The sequence below is a fragment of the Trachinotus anak genome, unplaced genomic scaffold (genome assembly GCF_046630095.1).
Source record: "Trachinotus anak isolate AG129_WGS33_773 ecotype Australia unplaced genomic scaffold, CSIRO_AGI_Tana_v1 ptg000026l, whole genome shotgun sequence".
NCBI classification, from domain to species: Eukaryota; Metazoa; Chordata; class Actinopteri; order Carangiformes; family Carangidae; genus Trachinotus; species Trachinotus anak.
Window position 1 is genome coordinate 8,807,726 of NW_027273877.1, and position 25,942 is coordinate 8,833,667.

The 25,942-nt window shown below is 40.1% G+C and overlaps 2 protein-coding genes and 1 long non-coding RNA gene across 6 annotated transcripts; 2 read left to right on the plus strand and 1 right to left on the minus strand.

Annotated features, from left to right (window-relative positions):
- Nucleotides 1–16,732: 16,732 nt before the first annotated feature.
- mmadhca (metabolism of cobalamin associated Da) lies at nucleotides 16,733–20,779 on the plus strand. Of its 3 annotated transcripts, none has more exons than XM_071464766.1 (8): nucleotides 16,733–16,831; nucleotides 17,332–17,377; nucleotides 18,010–18,151; nucleotides 18,430–18,647; nucleotides 18,862–18,967; nucleotides 19,111–19,229; nucleotides 19,316–19,402; nucleotides 19,959–20,779. In XM_071464766.1, the coding sequence occupies exons 2-8, from the start codon at nucleotides 17,366–17,368 to the stop codon at nucleotides 20,175–20,177; spliced, it is 903 nt and encodes a 300-aa protein (XP_071320867.1). In that variant the 5' UTR covers nucleotides 16,733–16,831; nucleotides 17,332–17,365; the 3' UTR covers nucleotides 20,178–20,779. The 3 variants fall into 3 exon arrangements, with proteins under 3 accessions (XP_071320867.1, XP_071320869.1, XP_071320868.1); XM_071464767.1 differs by lacking the exon at nucleotides 16,733–16,831 and adding an exon at nucleotides 17,004–17,068; XM_071464768.1 differs by lacking the exon at nucleotides 19,316–19,402 and having other exon boundaries at nucleotides 19,959–20,322.
- Nucleotides 20,780–21,900: 1,121 nt separating this feature from the next.
- Nucleotides 21,901–24,519, minus strand: LOC139609867 (uncharacterized). 2 transcript variants are annotated; one of them, XM_071464863.1, is made up of 5 exons: nucleotides 24,401–24,519; nucleotides 24,204–24,320; nucleotides 23,732–23,844; nucleotides 23,389–23,580; nucleotides 21,901–23,222 (listed from the first exon to the last, which is right to left on the minus strand). In XM_071464863.1, exons 2-5 carry the CDS (start codon nucleotides 24,261–24,263, stop codon nucleotides 22,034–22,036), a joined length of 1,554 nt encoding a protein of 517 aa, XP_071320964.1. In that variant the 5' UTR covers nucleotides 24,264–24,320; nucleotides 24,401–24,519; the 3' UTR covers nucleotides 21,901–22,033. The 2 variants fall into 2 exon arrangements, with proteins under 2 accessions (XP_071320964.1, XP_071320965.1); XM_071464864.1 differs by having other exon boundaries at nucleotides 24,204–24,314; nucleotides 24,401–24,498.
- On the plus strand, nucleotides 23,471–25,808 carry LOC139609869 (uncharacterized). The gene is made up of 2 exons (XR_011685385.1): nucleotides 23,471–23,603; nucleotides 24,329–25,808. It is a non-coding gene; the product is annotated as an uncharacterized lncRNA (long non-coding RNA).
- The last annotated feature ends 134 nt before the right edge of the window (nucleotides 25,809–25,942 follow it).

Here is a 25,942-nt window from a genome sequence, read left to right on the forward strand (position 1 = left end):
TGTGTGCAGAGGTAAAGGGCAGAGCCTTTTTTTTTTTTTTTTTTTTTTTTTAACCTTTTCAGAGCAGGGTGCGAGTGCCTGAAAAAAGCAGCTGAATCCTGATTGGTTTAGCGCGCCTCTATAGAAAATGGAGGAGCAGTGCATCACTGCATTTACACCAACAATCATTCAAGGCTCCTCAGAGCAGAAGATAATTACTTCGATTCCACACATGCCTGCGCATCCAGACGTTTGACTTAATTTGCTCTGAGCAGGGGAGGCGATCGGTGTGACCTTGACGAAGGGATTGTCTCCGGAAAAAAATCGAAGGACAAATATCTGTCAAATTTGTTGTTTCTTTTCTTTTAGAATCAAGTTTTGGCAGACGTGAACTGAGTTTCAATGCGAAATAAAGAAAAATGTGAATTTCTTGCTGGCATGAAAGCAGAAAATAGAGTGTATTTGCATTTTGAACCTTACACAATTGTGAAGATTGATACCGCTGTCGTGTCTGTACGCTAAAAATTAAGCTAGGGCTAGAGACAGCAGTTGGTTAGCTAAATCTAGCTAGCATAAAAACTAAAAGCCCAGTGAAACAGCTAGCCTGGCTCTGTCTAAAGATAAAAAAGAAACAAGATAAAATGTTTTAATTAGTGAGCATTATACAGTAAGTGCTGGCATGAGTTGTTTTTATGTTTGGACAGAGCCAGGCCAGCTCCCCCTGCATCTTATTTAAGATAATCGTCGCCTGGGTACGTCTTCCTTTTTAGCGCTGACATGAAAGCGGTATCTTTTCATCAGACTCTCAGCAACAGCAAATTAGCATATTTCCCCAAATGTCTGTTATTTTAATAGGCGATAATGATGTTTTTGTTTTGCCGTCAACAATATGAAATATGGTGAGAACAGCTGAGGAACCGTGGGCAAGACGCTGCACCTGTGCCTCTCACACTCGCTGTGTGTGGATCATAGAGCGAGCCTGGATGTAAATGTGTTTGTGTGTCTCTCTGTGTGCTGCCTGTCCTTCGCCGTGCTTTAAAACACACGATGCTGCCGCCCAGCCCAGCCGAGAGGCTTTGTAAAGTGCTGTCAGAACCTATTTACCTCCTTCATCTGGCACAAGAGCATCGGTGGGGGCGGTGGGCCTGGTACTATCTGTCACTGCCTCTTACTGCGCGCTAATCCCTGACATCCTCCTTTGTTTTTGTTTTTGTTTTTTGTTTTTTTTTTTATTCTATTGTTGCTGGTAAAGCAGATCTTGTTGTGTTTTTCTTTTCTGACCAGATATCACTTATCAAATTAAATAAATGTAGTTTGAGTGTCTGTTGCGGGTCATTCCTAATGACAGCCTGTTTTTCTACTGTTTATTCCAGCTGGAACACATCACTTCCCATAAAACAAATGCAAAAGGTTCATAAAGTTGCCCATTGTGATTTAGTCAGTCACGGCAGGCAAAAAAACAGGCCTCATTAAAGCAGCTCAAGTCAATATTTTTATATTAACAATGCATCAAATTACTTCTTTTATTGTTTGGTTTTATTCTGCAGCGCCCCCCCCCCCCCCCCCCCCCCAGCTTTACAAAAGAGCTTTTTAGCATCTTAAGATAATTGTACTGGTTTAATGGCTCACGATTTTACTGTTTTGATTAATTCTCACTGCTCTCATTGCTTCCAGCAAAAGGGAACTGTTTTCGGAATAAACGCTCGAGTACACCCACTGTACACCAGAAGACAGACAGATTTAGTGACTAGCTGGTGAACATTGGAGAACATTTTGCAGCTCAAGAGCCAGAAATTTTTCACAGGATTTAGCAGAGACTTAAAAACAGAAACAAAAATCTGAACAAAACCGCATTAATTATGCTGTCGTCAATATTTTTATAATGGAAATGGACCAAATGACTACTTGTAGTTGGAAAGAAGTAATTCAGAGCCCGCTGGATGTGTAAATAGACAAATGTTTGTTACACTGTTTGCCACTGAGGGTCTGGTTGTATGAACACCTCATCAGTGGTTATCAATGGGAAGGGATGTTTCACTCCCCTCAACCTCCAGGGATTTGAACCTTGTGCTCCCAAACCAGCTTATTTAACCTTGAGACTATTGTGTTTATTCACTTAGGGCTTATCTAGTCTAGTCATCATTATAGACTTGAGACAGCGAATGCTTTTTGTTGAATTGGATTGTTTCATAACATCTCAAAATAATTTGAATTATATATTTTTTTTTTTTTTAAATCTTTATTTATTCACTGTAGTTTCACTGAGAGACGACCTCTCTTTTAAACAGGAAAAATCACAATTGGTTTGTCTGTGCAGTCAGTTTTCCTCATCAGCTTCATCATTATATCCAGAACAACAATGAGATTACGGCGGTCTCGCTGGGAGAGCATCATAACAATCACCATTGCCTGCATCTATCCCAGCTTCTCTCTCTCAAAGTATTGATTTTGAACTTCCTCCTCAGGAGCTCTTCCGTTATGAGTTTTTGCTGCCGGAGAGGATGCAGGACCATACTGAGGATAGATAGATGCTGGGTTACTTGTTGAGAGGGAGCTGTGGCAAGATTAAAGCAGATAGGCCTATTGATTGGCAGATAGACAGCAGTAAGGTGGCCATTGATTGGGCAAACAGCCAATTTTTGACCTCGTGGTGCACTGGGTGAATCAATGGCCCTAATCCAGTGGGAGAAGTAAAGAATGAGAAGACTGGTCCCAAAATGTTCTCCAAGTTAGTGTTATTGGACAGTCTTTTTCATGTTTTCAATAGAGTATGTGTAATTAAAAAGCCTTTTGACTCAATTTCTTAATGAATCTATCACCTCTGTTCCTGTTATTTGAACCTTTTTACTGATAAATGGCGGAAAATAATTTTGACTGGGCATTTGTCACCATAAAAACATTACACACGCCAAGATAATCCGATTCAAGTCTATCTGTCCTGTCTTTATTGCACACAAATAAGCAAAACGTTTTTTTCTATTTAGTCAAATTCATTCAGCGACTCCAGGTCCAAATGGATTATTTTGACCTTTTGAAATGACTGATCAGTCAATACCACAATAGATGCAGTTCATCTCTTTTCATGTTCATAGGGGAACCAAAGAGCGGAGGAAACAGTCCCTACATGACATTTCTGTACATTAGCCTAATGTAGCCTTAACAGCATGTGATAATTAATGCACATAAAATACCATAAAATGGCTTTAGGGTCTAAAATACAGTATGTACTTGTGTTGTGTATGTTAATAAGGTGAGGGTTTGTGTGTATTCCTTCACAAACAGGCTTGTGAGATTTTTATATTTAAAGGTTAGTAAAACTAGAACCACTTAATATGATATCAGAGTTAAGATTATAGTCAAAGCAGACATTTCCAACACTTGCCAAAATGTATTTGCATGGTTTGGAAACTGAAACCAGACTGCCAGAGGTTCAGATGAAAGCTGATGATTTATGTGTCTGAAACTGTGAACCATTGCACCAGTTCTGGGCCAAAACCCTCCGCAAAATCTTTCTTCATGAGGAAATGCAATCATTTTACTGCATAACATTGTGCTTTTTTCCTAAATAAATGTGTGACTTGTGGGTGAATCTTGTGAAATATGTTTAGATGGGCATCCTGGTGGTATTACAAGTAAGAACCCTGCATTTAAAATACTACTGGAGTGAAAGTAATAGTGTAGTGCTGATAATAGTAATAGTAGTAATAGTGATAATAGTAATAGTAATAGTAATAGTAATAGTGCTGATAATATAGGCGCAAAAAAAGTATCCAAAACAGAAGTACTCATTCTGTTATTCTGTATATTATAATATATCACATTGTTAGATCAATGCATAAATAGAATTTTATTGTTATAGGTTTAGCCAGTTTTAACCACTTTATATATAGTTAGGTAGTTTAGTCCAGAGTATCTTAGTGTGAGGGTTCACAAATAAGTTTGAGTCATGAGCTAATGTTCTAGGAAAGATGAAATAATTCTTTGTACATTTGTATCAATTTTTCAGACTTTTCAGTATCACATAATTTGATCAAAGAGTAAATGAATGAAATGAAACCATGTCAGAAGTTAAGAGTGGAAATGTATCTTTGCTAACAATTCATAGACATTGAAAATGTAACAAGTGGCCCAACTATTTACAGTAACTATTATCTATAACTGTCAGATAAAAGTTGAAAGTTGTCAGGAGAAAGTTGCAGAAATTGGAAATACTCAAGGATCTTGAAACAGTTTTTAAGTGCAAAACTACAGCAACCTTTAGCAGGAAGTCCTGTGATAAACAACAACTACGAGGAGAGAAGTCAGAGGATGTTTCCTACACAAAATGTAAATTCATTAGAGTCTTTATTTTTCATTGATGTCAATTCTTTGCAGCAGGAAGCAGAATCTTTTAACAGCTTTGGGGTATTTTTAGGAAAAAAAACAACTGTGTTATAAGCTGTGCTCCAATTCAGGGGCCACATCCTTCGAAGGTGGCATTTGAAAACGGAGTGTGTCACAGCAGCACAACAAGGCTGTCCCATATCAAAGGCGCCTTCAAATGAGAAACACTTCCTTTGTTTCCTGGGCAACAAAGGATCCAATGGGTTGATCCTCCGCTGCCCAACCTATCCCAAGATTCACTGGGCGCCATTGATGAATCACTTTTCAGAAAGACAATATGGTAGACTCCACAAATAAAACAGCGGCTGAGGATCAATAGGAAATCCTCTGTTGATCAGACCGTCTCATTTCAGTTTGCCCTTCATGGTCTGTGTGGTTTTTGTAGTCTGTGCCTTCGTAGACCGGATGTGGCCCTGAATTGGGCCACAGCTTTAGTGTTTTCCAAATGGCCTTTATACTTCTATAAAGAACTGGATGACATTTCTGCTATTAGGCAAAAACTTTCACAAACCTGACAAAGAAAAGCAAATTTTACAAAACCTACAAAACAGACCTGGATCACCTAACACACCATCATGTCCTCACCTGCCACTGATTTCTCACCACCCGTCATGACTAACAGCTGCAGGGAGTTTAAAGGGGGTGCAGGTTGCTGACGGTAACATGACTGGATCAGAGATACTCCACCGAATTAGGTCAGCGCTGGTCGGATCATTGCCCCTGTCTAATTGAGAGAGGTCAGTGCTCTCACCTTGTCTGGCACGCCACACACATACACATTCCTGCACTGTACGCAGGCTCAAGGCCAGGAGACAAAGCCAGTAATAGCGGAGCAATACGGTCACGCTTCAGTGCTCGCCACTGTAACCCTGCCTGCAGACTGAAAAAAACACGAAAGCTAGTGAAGTGTGGCGGCATTCTGGTTTATAGAGTGTGAGTCATTAAAAGAGGAAAGGACATGAGCACACACTGACATGTCACTAGGCTTTTATTTAGTGATGCTACAGAGCAGAGGGTACGACAGGGCAGCAAACAGGGAAGCACTCAGAGAAGATTATTACACCTTCAAACATGCCAGTTGGATCTGTGTTTGATTTCCAGCTGTTTTTCTGTAGAGTTTCTTTAGTCAAAAAAAAGCTGTTTAAAGCTGCTATACTCAATATTTTTATATTAACATTGGGTCAGATTACTGTGTGTAATCAGTTTGACATTGTTTTATAATAAGAGCTAAAGGTTAATATCTCCTGCATGTTATGTTACAATAAAAGTTAAACGCCTATATTGCATTTTAATAGTCTCCCCTGTTGCACAGAAGAACTTCATTAAAACAATGACTGGAGCACATTTACACTCTCAACTAAGATGCTGCACATGATTAACATTGTACCTGCCAAACATTAGCATTTTAGCATTGCCATTGTGAGCATGTTTGTATTTAGCTAACACTGCTTACACAGACATACTAGCATAGCTGTAGACTCTCAGTCTGGCTTTAATAAACTTCTTCCCTTTGCAAATTGTATATTTTTTCAGCTTGTTGCAATGCTTGCAGGTTTTCAACACTGTTGAGTAAACAAATCTTCAAAAAAATTTTTTCTCCTGCTCAGCACATGCTGATGGAAGCTACTGACTGAAAATGACCAAGGCTGTGTCTGAAATCACTCCCTATTTTACTGCACTACACTCATTGACTCCCATTTTATTTGACCATAGAATTCAGGGTGTGTAAATGCGTTCGCCGCGGCACTAGGCTATATGTTTCTCAAAGGTGCTTTGTCCCTGGGCACTGTATCATGTTGGTGTGTGTGATCCAACCATGAAGAGTTAAATCAGCCCTGCGGTGCCTGATGTGTGATGAACTCATTGGAGCACCTCCAGCTGTCTGCTAACATTATCTGCCCTCCTGTTTGACAACGGCGGTCAGTTTTCTTGAGGCTCACTCTCACATTTAATTGTTTAGCACAACCTGGTTGGTGTGAGGGCACAGATACATTTCGTACAGATAGTAGCAAGTCTTTCAAATGTATACTGGCGATCCAGCTGCAGAAAAACCTTATACCTTAGAGCCGGACCTTTTACAGACCTTTCTACATTAAGAATTATTTTTCAAAATCAGCCCGGTGTTGAAGCACAGATGCTGACATCCTTCCATCCTTCCATCCTTCCATCCTTTCATCCTATCATCCTGCCACATCCTCCTACACGATGTGCAAGTTCATGTGATTGTCAGTATAGGTAGCACTCTGGCAGGAAGGCAATCATCAGAGCGTGCGACGAAGCCAAAGAGACAGCTGACATAAACACATCAATACACATTAGGCTCCACATGGTGAACTTGTTTGGCTTCTTGCTTGGATGTGTATATACCAATTGAATCTTTCACAGTCTCCAACTCCCCCTTTCTTGGGATGTATGGTTTTGTTTTTTTTTTTGTTTTTTTTTTGTGGCACAAATCTATCAGACATTTGTGTTTCTATGAAGAATTGTTTCATCCTCCAGTGGGTTGACAAACACCAGCATTGTACACTGAGATTAACTAATAAATTACCTTTGGGCAGTGAGTGTGAAAACCCATCCCCTCTATCAAACTGTATTAGAATCACAGGATTGTCGCCTTTTGCACCGAGATGCCGCCCTCCCAGATCTGACAAGGACTATGATCTTCTGTTGTTTTGAATGGAAGCTGAAAGCACAGGTTAGCAGGGCATTATGAGCCCTGGCATCGCTGAGCCCTTTTACACACCCTTTGAGCACCATGCAGTCATCACAATGCTGTCCTTTGTCATTCAGCCCGAAGAGGGGTTTCTCACAGGGCACTGGTTGAGAAACTGGGAACGGATAATATGGCTGCAGCACGGAAACAATGCTGCAGTCTTGTTCCTGTGGTAGTCAGCTAACTAAGGGTTTAACTTCAAAAAATCTGTTTTCACAGCTGTTCAAGTTTTACCTAGCCATGCAGATAGATATTAACCACTGAAATTTTTGCTACAGATAGACAAATATTTAAAAAACCTCAGCACATCTAAACTATCTGCATGATTTATTCTGTCCCCCTGTGGAAAAAAAAAGAAAGAAAAACCTTTCTGTGTAATCAGGTTATTACGACCCATAGTTTTATTGTTAGGCGACCTCTCGTGGCCGTGGAAAGTATAACAAGAGCAAAGAAGGAAGTAAGTTGATGTCGTTAGCGACAAAGACTACAGCAGGAGGAGGATGAGGAGGCATATTTCACAGAACAGCCCTGGAAGGGGCTGGTGAGCAAGAGACAGACAGAGTAGAGAGAGAAGCACATCGACTTAAGGCTACTGCAATTTCCTGATATCAAACTTGGGAGGAGGAGAGAACACAACTTTATCTGATTGTTGCAACTCACTGTCATGGTGCTTGTGACCAGAAGGATAGCTCCCCTTCACCCTCTCACTGAAGTTATAAACACTGGCACCCGTTTTGACACGAGGTGGAGGTGGGGCCCTTGCATAACTTGCAAACAGGTTTATTTGCATTGATCAAACAGTCAAAAATTAACCAAGAGGATTTTGAAGCTCATCAGGACTGAGTTACAAAATCTGTTTATGCTGCAATTTGGGTGAATTGAACTTTTAACTTTTTGTGACACAAGTTAACTTGTTATTCCAGTGCTGTCCCTAAAGAAGGTTCAGCGGCTCAAATTACAGATAAGTATGGAGAAAATATGTCATAACTGTCAAATTGTGGATAATCGCTTCATTAGTATTCAAGCTGTTTTCCCTCATTTAGAAATCATACACAATTTAACGTAAGCTGGTAAACACCAGACCTTTTTAATGCTCACTTAAGTCAAGTTGTCTATTTTCATTTTCTGTGCATCGGACATGACAGAAGTTGGATATTTTTACACACTTCGCAAGACCTTTCCCTGTCGACAGTGAGCTCCGTAATCCAAACAGACAGTGCTGTGAGACAGTGGCAAGGTTTTACGTGCCTTCAGAAATGTCACCCTACCTTGCCTCTGGTCTCTGAAATATGATGAGCACAGACACACACTCACACACATACTCGAACAGATGGCATGCGGACGTACATGAGGACTGAAATTGCAGTTATACAAACATTTCTTGCAGGCTTAGCTCATCCAGAGGCAGAAGTGATCTCATTGGCCGAGTTAAATGTCAGATGGTCGGGTCGCACCACAGTTTCTCTGACTAAAAAACCTTTGATTGAAGGCTGCTTTAAAGGCAAAAGATAAGGGAGGAGACAATATTATGAATTCCAGCACTGTTGCTTCAAACTGCAAATGTATAATCTATTATAAATTTTCCTGTTACTCTGCCTGGCTGACCTTCAAAGACGCACATAGCTCTTGTGACCAAAAGCTCCTGCTGACCTTCCAAGACCATGAGTGCTGTGCTCATTACTGAATGAAAAATGAAGTAATTTCAATCATATTTTAATTACATGTTGATTAATGTTTGCTTTGTAGCATCCATGTCCACTAGTTGATGAACTCCTATCTTCTGCATGCATTTAAAAGTGTGGATTTACTTTATCTGTGTGGGTAAATCCTCTTCTCGACTGGGTTTGGACTCAAGTCGGATGCTGCCCAAAGGAAATAAATTGAATTTTAGCAGCATTTTACTTCCATTTAACGGACCCACCAAAACATAACTCTACATACTCTATTATTTCTGTACTTCAATTTCAAATGAGGGAAAACAGCATGAATACTAATGAAGCGATTATCCACTTGCCCCAATTTGACAGTTATGACATATTTTCTTCATACTTAACTGTAATTTGACTGTGCCCTCTATATACCACAATCATCAGAAGTTATTCTTCGTGTACGTTGATGATCCAGGTGACTCGCAAAATGACCTTTTGTGAAACCTCTCATAGCTTATCAACCATACCCGGGCACACCAAAACACTGTGCACTGAGCCCTAGAGAGAGAAATGTGTGGTTTATTTATGAAGGTCGTGTCTTTTTCTTTCACCATTTCCAAAACTAAAAGCAAAAGAGCTAAGAGAAGAATAGAAGCAGTGTGTTTGTCTGCTCTAACGTTAGCCACTAATGTTAGCATGGTAGACTAACTAGCTTTCTACCTACATTAGTCATGTTACCAAGACTAAGAAACATATTATTTGCTAATTATTTACGTAGGTTTACAGGTGGTGTTAGAAAAGACTTTATGTCTGTGGGAGCCTGTTCTGAAGGCTACTATATCGGCATTTAGGCTAACATTAGCAACTACATATTAGCAACACATAGTGAGCATCTGAACCAAAATAACAACTTTAAACTTCCCTTTGATAATGTATAGTTGTGTGCTTTTTTTTTCTTTGCATTTTTCTTATAGTATTGTACAATGCTAAAGCTAGCTACCCTGCAAGATCAGTGCTGTTTAATGATCTGGAAAGGATGTTGAATTAGTAGCTTTAGCTTTAGTCTGTTAGCAGGATATCATGTATGCAGCCATCAAGTGCGAATTTGAGACAGTTCAACTTGGTTATAGTTTTAAAATGTGTCAGCTGGGGACAGATTTCAACCAACACTCGGACCTAAGGCTAGCTTAATTTGCTAGCTAGCTAAAGCGGAGCAAATCTGCCAGCAACAGGCATCATTTTAGCTGACAAAGTCACCGACTAAACATGAACTTGTTTCAAAAAAACAACTTTACAAATCAATCTTTAAATTGTTCAATTGCAAGACTGGACAGATCGAACCTCCCTGTTGATAACGGTGCCAAAAACTTTATTTCTTTTTATTTCAAAACACAATTTCACCCCATTTAGAGAGAGGTGCACTTTTCAAAGCTGTGTCATAAGCTCAAATTTAAAGAGGAAGATGAAAAAGATGGACATGAAGCTCACTCCCCTACCACATAGTTTTATTTGCTTCGTCATGTGATTATTGCCACAGCCACAGTGCTTCCAATTGTCTGGTCTGATCTCCGAGCTGTGAGAAGTTACAGTCCTTCCACGTGAAGACATTTCAAATACGTCATTTCCTGTAAGTCTGTAGAGTGTAGATAAGGTGCTGGTTTTTCTTGTGGTTAGTGGCAAGAATCAGACCAAAGAAATCAAATTTGGGTTACATCATAAATCCATTGAGGTTTAGAGACTTATTTAGAGGAGACCTGGTGGAAAAGCAATTGAGGGTGGAGAGGCATTTCATCAGAGTGAAAACATGAAGCGTTTCTGAAGGTTTTTCATCTCGTACCAGGATGGTCAGACAAAGACGTTCAATCATATTTTTATTAATGGCTGCTACATCTATTTTCTCTGGCTGGTGAGAGGAAAACAGTGTTGGAAATATAATTTAAAACAGAAAGCTATTAGAGCCTTTTGGGAGACTGGTATGTAGGCTTGCATTCATGACATGTAAAGATATGTAAAAAGGCATAAATGATCAGGGTGCCATGAGCTCGAATGTTCCCTCATGCAAACTGTGTAGTAATTATCTTCCTCATAATTACTACATGCCTGAATTTTAATGAGCCATTTGCTGCATAAAGGAGCTGTTTCCAGGTATGAAACTGAACAAACAGTGATCAAGGGTCTCAGGTCTGCATAAGTATATCACTTTCTGCCTTAAACTACTACCAGTCACTAGTTGAGTAGTTAAGGCTGGAGGTGCAGCTGCACCCCAGAGCTCTCTGTACATACACATAATTTTATGCGCACTGTGTAACAGCAGACACACACACGCTGCTACCTCATTAGTGACTGCAGCCCCAAGGCTTACAACCGGGAAAAGGCCTAATTGCACAGTTCAGCAGCACTGACAGTGCTCAGAGCGTTTTGGAACCGACTTCGACAAATGAGCATCAGGTATAAGCACCTACAGTAATATTCTGTTATTTCTGACCCTTCCTGTCAGAGCTGTTACTGCCAAGTTAAGCTCAAAGTAAAGTCCAGGGACCAGCCCAGTCTCCGCGGTTCACCGAGAGCAGACAAGGCAAGAAGTTAAACTGAGTAGACATCAGTCACTTTGTGCAGCACAGGCCTCGTTAAATGTTTAAAACTTAAATTGAAACTTTAGCCTACAAGTGCGGCGTACTGGAGCAGAAGTGTAAAGAGTGACTGTGGTACATTTTACAGTGTCAGTTCCCCCAGCGAAAAAGCCTAGCTGCTGTACAACAACTTACTGTTAATCTGTTACTGCATATCAAATCAGATACTTCAGTTAATGCACTCACATGTAGTACACTGTGTACACATTATAATCACTGTTGTGAATTTTGACATGGGGGTGTTCAACACAATCAAACACTGCACTCACCAGAAATTACAATCACAACCGGTGACTAGTCCTCCTTCCTCAGTTGCCATTTTCACAAGTTTGAAACTACGTAGGTGGCGACCGTTAAGGATGAGAAAGTGTCCATCATTTTACACGTAACTTTTTGACTGACTTTTTGTGCTTACATAGCGCTGAATGTTGCCATACTTGTCAATGTGAACGCACTCATGCACTCAAAATAGCAAGTGTGAGTATGGAAGTACACAAACTGATATTAGCAAAAGGAAAATGCAAATGTCCATCCTCTACTGTTATGTGAATATTAAGGGGTGACTGTGTTGAGACAAACAGTTGGTGGAGCTAATCCTCCACTTGGGTAACATTAAACCACTGCAGAAGAGCAGGATGCAACAAGATGCTCTCTGATGCTTTCCTCTCCTGCTTCAGTGCAGCGGAAGCTTCAGTCGATGTTTAAGTCATGATGATTTATTCACTAATTCCGCTGCACTTTGCAGCATTTTGCTTTTATCAATTTATCAATACACCAACTTTTCCAACTCAGCCAGGCGTATAAACTTTTTTGCTGTATTTCAGCTGCTTGTATTCGTTTTTTTTTTATGTGCTTAAAGAGCTGCTAGCTGCTTGGCTGTGAACTCTTTGTCTTGTCAGGCTGCCATTGTTTTGACAATATTAGCCAAGATCTTTTTATTTGTTTTCTGTGGAAAACATTCAACCAGAAATGATCTCTGCAGTGGTTTATTGCACCTGCTTGACCCTCTCTTTGGAGATTATCATAAAATGTGCTGTCCTCCATACTTGCACCTGGTGCTTATTTGTTAAAATGGCTTCCAAAATGCTCAGAGCGTTGTCAGTTGTGCTGAACTCTTCAATTATTTCCCAAGTGCTAGCCTGGGGTTTCCAGTCACTAATGAGGTAGCACTGTCTATGTGCTGTATTCTTATTATTATGCATTATTTCAGGAGGGGCTTGTTCATGCATTTTGCATCAGTGCCCACTGTGACCATGTTGGCATAGTTAGCTCAATCAGGGAAGACGCCACAAGTAAGAAAATGAGCAATGACCCCATCAGTGAAATCAATGCATAGAGTAAGACCCTCTCAGTTACAGCTATTTCAAAGATCCCACCTGGGGAAGCCGTAGACGGGGCCTTTAACACGGGTGGTTGATGCAGAGGAGGAGTGGCAGTGACAGCAGAGATGTAACACATAAACTACCTTGAATGAATCTTGAATGATACCTTGATAAAAAGCCACAAAACATAACCCAAAGAGTTCGCTGGATAACCAATGAGCACTAACTAGAATGGTATTCAGAGTGCCTACCTCCTCCACGGCCAAAACAATCTTACACATCTTTATTCCCAAGTATAGCCTTATTCATTTATTTTCTTAAATCCTCACCTAATGCAGGTGTATGGTTTTATTACCTGCTGTGTACTGTACTCTACAGGTCTATGCAAATGCTTCTTTGTGAAGGTTACAATTATTTTATCATAAGCAGATTTCCTCTGATAGTACAAGTAAAGTTAGGTAAGTGTCATAAACATTTTTCACAGCGATGTGGTATTTCAACAAGCCCTTTGTCTTTAGCTGGTGTAACACGCTGATATATGAAACTGTACAGTGTTATGCATGCTGTGTTGTGCATGTTATGGAAAATCATGAAAATGAAAAGTTTATCCAGCCAGAGTCACATTCACATCAATAAAGCAAGTGAAAAATATCGCACACAAAAAAAAAACAGCAAAGGGAGGGCATCCGCTGCGGCGTTGGCAGGCGGCTGGTGGCCAGATGGTGACGCTCTGCAGCAGCTGAGACTCTGCACTGATCACTAATCCTCATGGTGACCTGTCGACCGTTTGAATGAACAAGGGGGTGTGCGGCTTAAAGAGGGTGACTGCTTGAAAGAAAATAGACTTCTTGGAACCATCATAATGACAATACAGTCGCTATTTATTTTTCATTTATCTAGTTTAGATATTCAACCGAATGTTTAACATTTCTTGCCAAGGGTCAGATGAGAAGATCGGCTACTGCTAGGAAAAGGTTAGCTTAGCTTAGCATAAAGACTGGAAGCAGGGTGGGGGGGGCATTCTCATATCTGAACCGACAGATATGAGAATGGCATCAATCTTCTCATCTAACGCTCCAGAAATCGAATAGTTCAAATTCCGCAAAACCCAGATTTCATCTTATAGGGTCATGCAGCACTTTTGCATTTCACACTTTTTGGTTTAATCAAAGCTCTGTCCTGAAAGGTTTTGCAAAGCTTGTAAGTAACCAGTTGTAAATGTCAGTGCCAAAGGGTCTAAGCTCCCAGCAGTGGTAAAGAACAAAACAAAGGCAGATATAGAGGACTGGACTGGTGGCAGGTGGGAAACCTGACCAAAACCCGTAAACTCTATAATCCAAATAGGTTTGTCATCCACACATGGAGGAGATGGGAAATAAACCTTTAATGGCTGTCACTATGTCATTAGTTAAGGAGAGGGGGGTTAGTAGTGTGCTGACACAGGCAGGTAGCTCTGAATGTCTGTGATGGAAATATGGTCTTTGACAGCGAATGAAACGGTAATAGAAAAGTGCTGATTCTGTGAAGACCCGGCGAGGCCTGACAGCGCAGCCGTAAAAAGACCTCGCCTGACTCATGGCTCTGTCTGGAGGTCTCAAGGCTTCACTGCGCTTAGGAATTCCTCTCACGGAGCCAGACGTTTGCTGTCCAGGGAACAATGTTTCGCAGGAACAGTTAGAGCTACTATTTTACACTAATGGTAAATTCATGCTGATATGACGGAGGTTTCTTACTGACCACAGCCTCACATGGAGTAAAAAAGACAAAATAAATGCTGTTTAATTAAGTAGTTATTGTTTACTTGACAGTGGGTCAACATATATTAAAGGAAAATTATGTGTATTCGCTTTTTTGTCAAGAATTAAACGAGAAGATTGACACCACTCATGTACGTAGATGAGTGGAGTGCTAAATCTGAAGCTAGGGCCGGGGAACAGTTAGCTTAGCATGTGACTCTGTGAAACCACAAATTGTTGTTTTACACTTGTTTTGTGCGATGTAAACAAGCAAGTTATAATGTGTTCATGAGTGTGCTGCAGAGGCAGTAAGCTAGCTGCTAGCTAGTTTCTATTTTTTTTCCCGCTAAAATAAGCTAAGCTGCTAAGCTAATCGCATTCTGGCTGTAGCTTCATATTTAGCATACAGACATGAGAGTGGTACAAATCATGCTGTTGCTAAATATTTTAGATAAAGAAATGGGCAAATAATGAATATTCGGACAAAATAATTGCTACTGCAGCATTATTGTGTTTTTGGCCTTCAACAGCAAAGATCGGTTGAACCTTTGTAACAATTACTACCTGTAGAAATTATGAATATATGGCAGTTATTGATTAATCAGTTCATCAGTTGACAGCACATTAATCAGCAACAATTTTGATAATCAACTAATCATTTAAACAATTTATTGAGCAAAAATACCAAACATTTACTTCCTGGCAGGCCAAAACAAATCATATGAAGATGTCATCTTGAGTTCAAGGAACTTGCAACGGGTGTTTGTGGCGATTTTAAAAATAATCAGGTCAGGTTAATCAACAATTAAAAAAAAAATGTTAGGTGCAGCTTTAGTGTCAGTGGCGCTGCATATCATCTTATTATTAAAAAAAAAAAAAAAAGAAAGCCTTGGATTTCCACCAGGGTCTTCACTCAGCCTTTTCTTCAATGCTCTTCACCTTCGAAAGAGCCTGAGGTGGAGAATTCATTTGCCAGCTACTTTAGGATGCTGGTGCATGTTTATCACCGTGTGTGTGTGTGTGTGTGTACGTCCCACAGGGGCTCCATCTAGGGTGGATGCTGTGTTGCTCTTACAAATGATCCTGTGGGAGACTCACTGACAGCCAAGCTCGATGCAGTTCCACACGCCTCATCACCACACACACGCACACACACACGCACACACGCACACACACACACTCAGACGTCACGTTGCAGCAGCTGCCCACAGTGAGTGAAACATGTTGGTCCCAGGGTAAACACCCACTGCATATCCTGTCAGCTCAGAGAAAGTGTCAATCAGCTTGTCCAAGTCAGCTAAAGAGATGAGTCTACGCCGGCAAAAAAATACTTTGCCAGCTGTCCTTGTCCTTCACGACTTCTGACAGCAAATAACTCTGTTCTCGCCAGAACAATTCTTTTATTCTAGTTTTTCAACTTTATCGATCAAGGGTGGGGATTTTGCTGAGCGTGTGTACCATTCCTCCGCAGCCTCCCATCTGGGAACTGCCCCAGTACAAACACACCCCTTGATTTTAGACATATTTAGAGGTTAGGTAATAGAATGAATGGAGCTGTAGGAAGTTGAGTTTAAGTGCTATGAATGTACTTTCCCTGTCTTGGTTGTTGAGGTCCACCTGTCCACTGAGGGTGTGTCAATGGCATTGAGAGCAGTGGGTATTGATGAATATTGATATACTTTCTAATAGGTTAGACCTGTGACATCATCTGGCTAATTAATGTAACTGGGCAATTAGGTGACACAGCAGGTATTGATTAGGTGTTTTTTCCTGTCACCTCTGCCAGCACTTGGTGACAAAACCAAAAGCTTGGAATGACTCCACGCTTTTTTGCTCTAATTATTATCGGATCTCTTGGCCGTCTGTCTGGGCAATAATGCAATATGATCCGTGGCTGTTTATCATTTTTATCATTAAAAAATGTTCATGATAAACACCTTCTATTTATTGACTCCTTACTGCTTATCTCTGAACAGGAGTGTGTGTGTTGCATTTCAAAGCAAGGGAGGAAATTCAACATATATCATATATCAAAACTTTATATTCTTTAGTTCTGCTTAAAAGCCACATAACAAGGCAGACAGGAGCAGGCCTGGTGTAGAAATGAAATCCTGGGTCTTGTTAACTGTTCATTTGCTGCCATCTTGTGGAGACATGGGGAAACACAGCCTGTGATATCTGATGAGCGGCGCTAATGCGTTTCAAAGGACAAAAAGCCCGTTAAAACAGCACTATTTCACACGGAGTCTGGTGAAGTGTGTTTTAAATCTTAAGTATCAGTTACATTACATTGTATAGTCTTTAATATAAATTGACGTGCCTATTATGCAAAGTGCGCAGGGGCGATTTGTCCCTCGTCACTAGCCGTTGTTTTTTTTTTTTTGTTTTGTTGTGAAAGCGCAGTCGTGCGAATTGACAGGTACGAACAACATGTACTATTCCTTATATAATTTAATTAACTAAATTATATTCGTGCTTTGCTTTAAAAAAAATTATAAAGCCGTTCGTTGTCTACGTTGACAGCTATTCTTTGCAAGGTGTTGTCATACTAGGAAGTAAACAATAGTGTCTAAAAAGGGAAAGCGTCCTATCAGCTGACCTCCCATATCAGCTAGCCAACATCGCGCTAACCCGAGCAGCTAGATTAAGTTATACGGTTTGTTTGTTTTGAACAGTTCGTGTTTTCTGACTATTTATATCTATTTAAGATAACTGCTGTTGTTTCTTCTGAAACAAGTGTACAATAGCTTCGGTCCGAGCTGCTTTTGCTGCCCTGTTTAAGATGTGTGCAGTTATTACATCATGTCAGCTATGTTAACTAATTGTACCTAGCAAAGTTAGAGTTAGCTGTTATTGTTTAAAATGTGTTGGGGTGCCGTTTGTTTCAACAAATGTTGTTTTTTTTTTTTATCTCCACAGGTTACAAAGTAAAAGTAGAAGAAGACAGACCACAATGTCTAGTAGTGTAAGTGACATAACATCCCAGTGGTAATGTTAGCTAACTGCACGGCTACTCTAAACCTCTTACCAAACTTAATCTAAAAATTAGACAGTTTTCCAGTAGTCCAAATTACACATAGAATATAACATGTCTCAAGATATTTTTTTACTAATATTTAGCCAATGGCATAATCTTTAACTTCGTATGTGTTCAATATGTAAAGCATAAATTTGATAGCTTTTTGACGTAGGAAAAGACCAGATTTTTAGTCCACTTAGGGTTAACAGTGTGAACCACTTCTACCTCTTTCTTCAAGTAATCGATAATTCATTAAAATGCTGAATTTACCAAAATATTTCAGGCTTTATATATCGGCTAATTTGTGTTACATAAGCTGTGCATGTTTGATAACAATCAAGATGTCTTTTAAAATTGCAAGTTTTTAAAGGGAGTTTCTTTGGTCTGGATATTTACGGCATTAATGCTTTTCGGTTGGTGCTGCAGCTGTGTAACAAAAACATGCAGGAATGTGTATCTGTAAGCAGATTTTCCAGTGTGGTCAGGTGTAATTAAATACTATACCCATTTCATGTAGTGGCCTTTTTTGGAATTGTTGCTTCCTGTTAACAGACAGCCTTGTCCTTGTCCTTGTGTAGGTGCTGTGTGGTCGAGGCAGATTAGTCCTATCTCAGACAGCTGGCCGTCAAGCATTAGCTGCTCTCAGGGTCGGCAGAACCAGAACCTTCTCTGCTGCAAGTTCAGATGAGCCTTACATAACTGTGTCACCGACAGACTCAGGTGAGTCATGTGGTAAATGAATCAGTCACCACTTACTGGTAAAAGTGACCACATTCAACTGGCCTGAAGAGAACTTGTGGATTACATTTTAGTTAGTTGTTTCTTTGTGCTTGCTCCAGTCTGTTGAGACATGTTGTGTTTCCAAAACAATATGTCGAGACAGGATTGTGGGTTAAACATGGCGTCATGTGGTTTTCAGCAGAAAAATGATTGAATGGTAAGCCAAAAAAACCTAAGGTAGAACACAGCCACAAATGTCCTTGTCATGTCCCCTCCAGGCCCCAGGACTGTGTGGCCTGATGAGAACATGGGACCATTCGGACCTCAGGATCAGCGCTTCCAGTTGCCGGGTAACGTTGGGTTTGACTGTCACCTGGAAGGCATGGCGGACCAAAAGAAGGCACCAGTCCATAGGACGGTACCTGATGTACTGACATCCCCAAGCAGCACGGAGAGACACCAGTTCATACTGGCCCAGTTTGTCAGTGAGTTCCAAGTAAGTTTTTGAATAGTTTTTACTTTTGCATAATGTTGGCAGGGCGACAGTGAGCACTGAGGTCATTTTCTTACTTTTATTTTATTAGTTTTACTTATTTATTCATTTATTTGTGATATGGTAATATTCATATTATAAAAAAATATTTTCTCAGCAGCTGCTCTGTCAATGTGGGCTGTTGAAACTGCGATGTGTATTTGTGTGTGTTTATCAGGGAAAACTGGGTCCTATATCCATGAGAGTCAACAAAGCTGAGCAGTACTTCAATCAGACAGACACAGACTGCTCCATAAATTCCTGCCCTGAGCTGTTAAGGAAAGGTAAGAGAAGTTATCTTGTATTAAGACACAGAGACTCTTCATAACCTGAAGTCAAGATAATTGTATCATCTCTTAGTAGCGTTCAATTGCCTTTAGTAACAAGACTCTGTGTGTGTGTGTGTGTGTGTGTGTGTGTGTGTCAGATTTGGAGCTGTTGTTCCCCTCAGTGCCCAACACTTCCATCACGGTCGTGACGGTCGCACAGAGGAGCAGTCGGTGTGAGGAGCCAGCAGAGCAGGGCAGAGATCAGCTGCTGCACAGAGTGAGTCCTGTGATGTTTCATCTAAGCATCAAAAGTTTTTTAAATGCGAGCGACATAAAGCTGAACCTGTTTTCTCCTGACTGCAGTTTGTGAATGGTGCTAAGGAGATGTGTTTCGCTCTGTGGACTGCAGGATACTGGGCAGACTTCATTGACCCAACAACAGGAGCAGCTGTAAGTCATTCTGTATTCTGCTGCAACTTTGTCAGCAACAAGAAAACAAGATGCTCGGCGCAAATGTGCAAAAATAAGGCAGTAATACTCCCCAGCAAGTAGATGCATTCACATCTGCTTCATGTTTAATGTGGTTAAAGCTGGAACATCAGTATTAGGGCTGGCACTTTTTCCAAAAATTTAATCTCAATGAATTTCATATGACATGCAGATTTTCACCTGATGCACGGTCTGTCCCTGCAAATAAATCTTTTTCCTTTTTATTGTTTCTCATTTTTACAAGCTTCATATTCAAAAATCCCAGTATACTGCAGGTATTTTGGGTTTGATTACTGGTAAATACTGAGATCTCAGTATTAAGATTAAATGTGAGTATGACATGACACAGACGTTGTACTGATTGAGAAATCAGGAATAAAACCGTTTCTAATAGAAGCCAAATAAAAGCCTGCTGAGGTGAATGAAGACCACTGTTAGTTCATATTCTCAAAAAAAGATTTTTATTTTTACTTAGAAGACAGTTGGATGATTCTCTTCACCGTATGTTCCCCAACAGTTCTTTGCATCTCCGTCAAGTCAAACCACGCTGCAAACAGAGGAGGAGCTGAGACATTTGGGCTTTCACATCGAGGTGTCGGGCTCCTGTACAGTTATTCGCCACATCCTCAGAGGGACGCCTTTGTTTGTGGGTACTGTTTTCACCAACGCACCTCCTCACAGTGCTGCCATCGCAAGACTACAAGGACTTTCAAATGCACTCGATGATGAGGAATAGGCTGCTTTATATTTTATACACAACTAAATCTAAACAAAAGGCCTCTATTTATGGTTTGAAGAAGCTTGAAGGCTAGTGTACAGTAGTGTCAGGACATGGTTTGTATCAGTGGAAGGTTGTGCACAGTTTGTCTGACTGTAACACAACAGCTAGGCAAACGTCAGTATTACCAAGGACTTGACCTCTGACCTGAGGGGTCAAATTTTAACCCGGCTTATCCTGCACTACATCCAGAGAGAAACACACTCAGTGCAGTGGGGATTTCATAATGTGATTTTTTTTTTGCCATTACACAAGTCTGTAGGAAATGTTTTAGATGATGACATCATCATGTTTTAGGATATTAGAAACATGAATATGAATCGGAAAACTTTCAGATATACTCAGGCAGCTGTTAGTGATTCATGTGAGAAAAATCCAGATTCAAACACTTTAAGATTTGATCAGGTCAACATTTTTCATAATTGTATTTTTAGTGTTCTCTTATTTCTCAATGAAATAGAATCTCAACACATGTGGATACTGTTTGCGTTGAAGCACTACAGTTGTGTCAGAACTGCTGAATAAATAAAGTGACTTCTCATTAGGCTGCATTGGCACCATTTCCTGTAGCTGTGAGTGTGTGCGCTTCTTCGCAAATTGGCCACCTGGGCCTTTTCCTCCTCTGTGAAGTCGTCCAGGTTAAAATGTAGATGATTTGACCTTTAATTTTCCCTTTATTTATTCTTGATAAAATATACAACAAAATAAGACATTGTGCACTAAAAAATCAAAAAGAACCAAAACTAATTAAGTTTGAGATATTGTGACATAAAGTCAACTAAAAGATGAATTGTGCAAAGACCAGTGGACACGTAATTTCATGTCAAAATGGCAGTTTGTCATCGTGTTCACCATAAAACTGGTCACTGTGTGAATAGTGTGTAGAAACAGTGATGGTTACTTGTCTCCCTCTAGTGGTCCATTAGATTTACTGCAAACTAACTGACTCCATAACCGTCAACTTTACAAATGTCAGAGAGAAACAACTTTCTCTCCTGTTCTAAATCTTAGTAACTGTTTAGACACATTACAGCCATGTTTGTCATGGATGTTGGTAGGAGCGCAGGCAGAGAGGACCCAGAGGCAGCTGCAGGCAGGCAGGTGGAGGCTTTAACAGGTGGAGACGATCTGACAACTGACAAGGAGAAAAGGCTGATGTGTGTGTGATTTAGAGTTGTTTAACCTCTGATAGTAAATAATGACATAAGAGACAGAGTCACAACTGTGTTTTAGTTTTAATGTTAATGTAATTTTATTTGAAGTCCAGATGAAAAGACAAATTTAAATGTGTGGGGGCGATTTAGAGTTTCCAATTGAGCTGCATGTTTTTGGAATGTGGGAGGAAACCGGAGACCCCGGGGTAAACCCACGCCAGCACGGAGAGAAGATGCAAACTCTTCACAGAAAGGGCCGAGCAGAAAACGCCCGACCTTCTTCCTGTGAGGCCACAAAGAGCCGCCGTGCTGCCCTTGCTCTTAAGAAGGATGTGTTCTTTTGGCTACATCATTACAAAAGTCTTTTTAAGAATACTCAGACTTGTTTGACAAAGCGGAGCTTTACTTTGTCAAACAAGTCTGATTCAGTACTATTTTACTAGTTTGATAAGTAGTACTTTATCAAACAAAAGACTTTTGTAATGATGTAGTAGTTCATCAATATAATTGTAATTTATCACATCCTTTTGAAGAGCTTGTATTAATCTTGAAAAATTATTAAATAATGTTTATTTTTGGTTCATTTAATTTTTTCAAGATTAATACAAATCAAAAAGAAAAAGGGGGGAAAGGTTAGACACAGGTTACCTCTGTGGTCTTTTACTCCTGTGATGCTTCGCTGGTGCAGCAGGCGAAGGGCTTCCTCAGGAACCTGGCCACGGTGGAGAACATCCTGACGATGGCGGGTCGCGTCTGTTTGTGCGAGGGTGGGAGGGGGCCTGATCCACCGTCCTGGTCGATGACCTCATGGCGAGACACTGATGCGTTACTCACCTCACAGGCTGGAGAAACCTTTGTATCCCTTCTGCTGAAAAACCTCTTGACTTTCTTCCCAAAGCTGCTGGTTTTTTCTGTGGATTTGAGCAGCTTCATTTTTAAAGTCTTCATCACAGCGTCCTCAAAAGTACCGTCACCGGACGCCATGGCAGCCTGCAGCAGCTTTGCAGATCCAAACTCCAGACAAAGATTCCTGTAAACAGAGATATGAATCTTACCGACAGTCTGTGGGAGAGTGGAACATAATTTTCCTCTAGTCCTCTCCCTCAGACGAGTCAGCATCCCGTCAAAGTCCACGTCAAAGATTGATGTTTTGGTGGAGCTGGCGATGTGCTCCACCAACTTCCCAAGAAACGCAGTGAGAAAGGTCTTCTCTTGCTGTGGCATCTCCTCTTCAGAGCGGGCAGAAGGCTTTGCGCTCTGATTGGCTGGGACGTCTGTGTTCTGTCTCTGTGATATAAAGGTGACTGCTTCATCAATGGCATCCTCATCACTGAAGTCCTGAACCTCCAACAACTCCACTGGACGGCAACCCTGTGGGACACTACTTGGTTGCTGGTTGTCAGATGACTGAGTCAGTTCTATGTTTGTCTCTGTTGTACAGCTGACTAGTTCAGCAATGGCGTTCTCTTCATTGAAGTCCTGGACCTCTGTCACCTCGTCTGAACAGCAACAGGAGCAGTTACTGTCCACACATCCTTGGTCTTCAGGGGACTCGGGCATGCCTGCTGCACTTTGAAGCATGTTAGCAATGAGAAAAACCATTTTAGCAGTGGGTGAGTCATGTTTTAGATGATCATCTAGAGCCTCCTCTGGCTCTGTAGAAGGAGCTGGTTCTCCAAGACGATCCAGCTGGCAGTTCACCCTCTCCTTCACCTCCGCTGCAAACAACTCCATCAGTTTGTCGGTTTCCGGCCACTCCTTATCAACTCCTAGCGCCTCAGCAAAGCTGAAGTGCAGAGAATCTCCAAGGGTGGCTTGGATATCTTCCTCCGTCACATGGTAATAATTCCTGTTGATTAAATAGAGAAACATTAGTCAGCTGATCTGCTCTGGGCTGTGATAGTCAAATTTCCCTCTTTTTTTTTTGACCACTAACTCTGATAATCCCAAGGTTACAAAATGCCACATACAGTATGAATTTTTCATCAGAAAATGTTTAGAAACCTTTGACTTACCTTTCAATAGAAACGTCGGTGGAGGTGCTGGCAATGACCGGCGAAATCTGGTCCTGTACCCAAGCAAGAACCTGTGGTGCCACAACTTGCAAAACCAGCACGGTGATCTCCTCCAAGAGCTCGTAACACATGTTCGACAGCAGAATGATGGTGGTTGTGTCTATGTGTCCAGCTGCCAAAATCATCCATCGCCTGGAAGAAAAGAGTAGAAATGAGTGAGCAAAACAAACCCTTAAACAAATGTGTACTGTGCGTGTGTGTGTGTGTGTGTGTGTGTGTGTGTGTGTGTGTGTGTGTGTGTGTGTGTGTGTATTATGCTGCTAACTTTCAACTTGTTACTTACTCATTCGTGATGTTGTGTAGAAATGAGGTGAATATTGGTTCGAATATCTCCGATGTAAACAAGGGAACGTCTAAGTCGCTGCACCTATATTCTCCCAGTTCATTCTCTGAAATCTAGGAAGACAAAAAATCATGTTTTAGAAACCAGGCATCTTTCAAACAATATAGTTCCTATTGTTTTTGACACAGTAAGAAAATCTACATTATGTCCAGCTTAGTAAAAGTTATTATACTTCAGACAGCATTCAGACAAACCAGAAAGAAATCTGACTTGATGTATTTTAAAGGTTTATGGTTGAAAAATTAGATAATAGCTAATCCAACATTACTCTTCATGTAATATATTTAATATTCTCTTAATTTTAAAAAATCAAATAAGTTTCTTTCATCAAAAAGGTAAAATGATGGGAGATGAAAACTTCCTCCCAGAGCTGCTGAAGCTGAGTTTGTGATTCAAGGATAAATATTCGTACCTTCTTCTGCAGGTTGTGTGATGGTTCAGCCATCACAGCACAATCTGTTATTTGCTCCATGTTTTCTTCTCCGCACTTTCCTCAGTGAAGGTCTGTGTAGATCTGTTCAATCTGTGTCTGTGCAGGTGAGAAAGTGACTGGAAAACAGAACTCGTCATTACGTCACAGCACCTTCAAAGCACCTGTGGAACACTCACACGCGCATGCGCTCAGCCTCTGCAGCGATATTCCAACGTCGCCGCCATATTGGATCGGGCAAGACTGGCCTGTGAGCAAACAAGGAGCTGCAGTTTGTCTTTATTATATAAAAAAAAAAAATTAAACATTTACATTTCTCAGGGAGTTGTTTTTATTTTAAAGGGGTTAAGATCTACATGGAGTAAAAATATATGTTTTGTCTCCATTTGCCTATTATCGCGATAGTTTAAGCCGTTTTCTCCTTAAGAAGTCTGTAGGTATTAACGTTAGGTTTACATGAGCTGAATTACTTACGTGTTGGAAAATAATTCATTGTTGTCAAAAGTCGCGTTTAAAATACAAATAAAACAGTGAGACACTGGCGGTCAGTTGCCCACTATCAGTCTGTTGTGTTTTCAGTATTAATATGATGCTTTTCATCCCGTATTTTTAAGAGGAAAATGAAAGCCCATACAGTTGTCCATATTTGAATCAATATCGTATTGAGGACTGACGCTTTGCAATATTTGGAAGATATTTGCGCATTATACGCAACTTTAATATTTGTAGTTATTGTAGGCCTATGTAAATTATGCAGTTATTATCGTATTATTTTATTATACTACTATATTGTTTACTTCCTTTATTAATATAGTATTAATCACTATTTTATTTACTCTTTTTACTGCATTGACTAAATTAAACTATTTACTATTCCTAATTTAATATTATACTACAGCTATAATACATAATACTCATGTTACACCTTATTGTATTGATAGGATATTGTACTGTTAATAATAATATTGTGCTACTACTACATCTCACTTTGTCCTACATTACACTTATATTCCATTTTATACTATACACACGTTTACTATTTTTTCTTTTTTACAATAGTAAAAAATATATATCACGTCATCAATTAAGGCGTATTTCATCAAGTCCTCTCACTGCTATAAAAATATAGAAAGCAGACTTACTGCTTTACAGTCTCGCTATATTACTAAATTTATTATATTTTATTCTATTTATTTTACCCACTAGTTCTAACAATTCCTGATGACAATAAATTATTTTCCACCACTAAGTAATTCAATTCATGTAAAGCTAATGTTGATACACATTATTATAGCCTAAACCATTGCGATTATAATTAGGCTACAACATATTTATATATCAATATAGTGTTCTTGTATATTTTAAAACGTATTAAATTTGCCTGTCAAAGAAGAATATTTCTACTGTACTCTGTGACCACTTATCCTTATTTACTGAAACCTGCATTCTGAATATGGGGATCGATCTGTAACTGTGATTAAGTGTACTGTGTGTAAGAACTGTGATTTGCAGTACATATCAAACATGGTAGCTGTATAAACCTGATATATACACACATATAATATATATGATCATTTGATTTCTAAACTTCCTGTTAGCTTTGGTTAATTTCTCTACTGTTTCTGATTTGTCTGGACTATGACCCTGAATCAAACCGATTGCTCCAAGACACCTTTTTAAATGACACACTGTCTCATTGGACATTGATGTAGACTGACTTG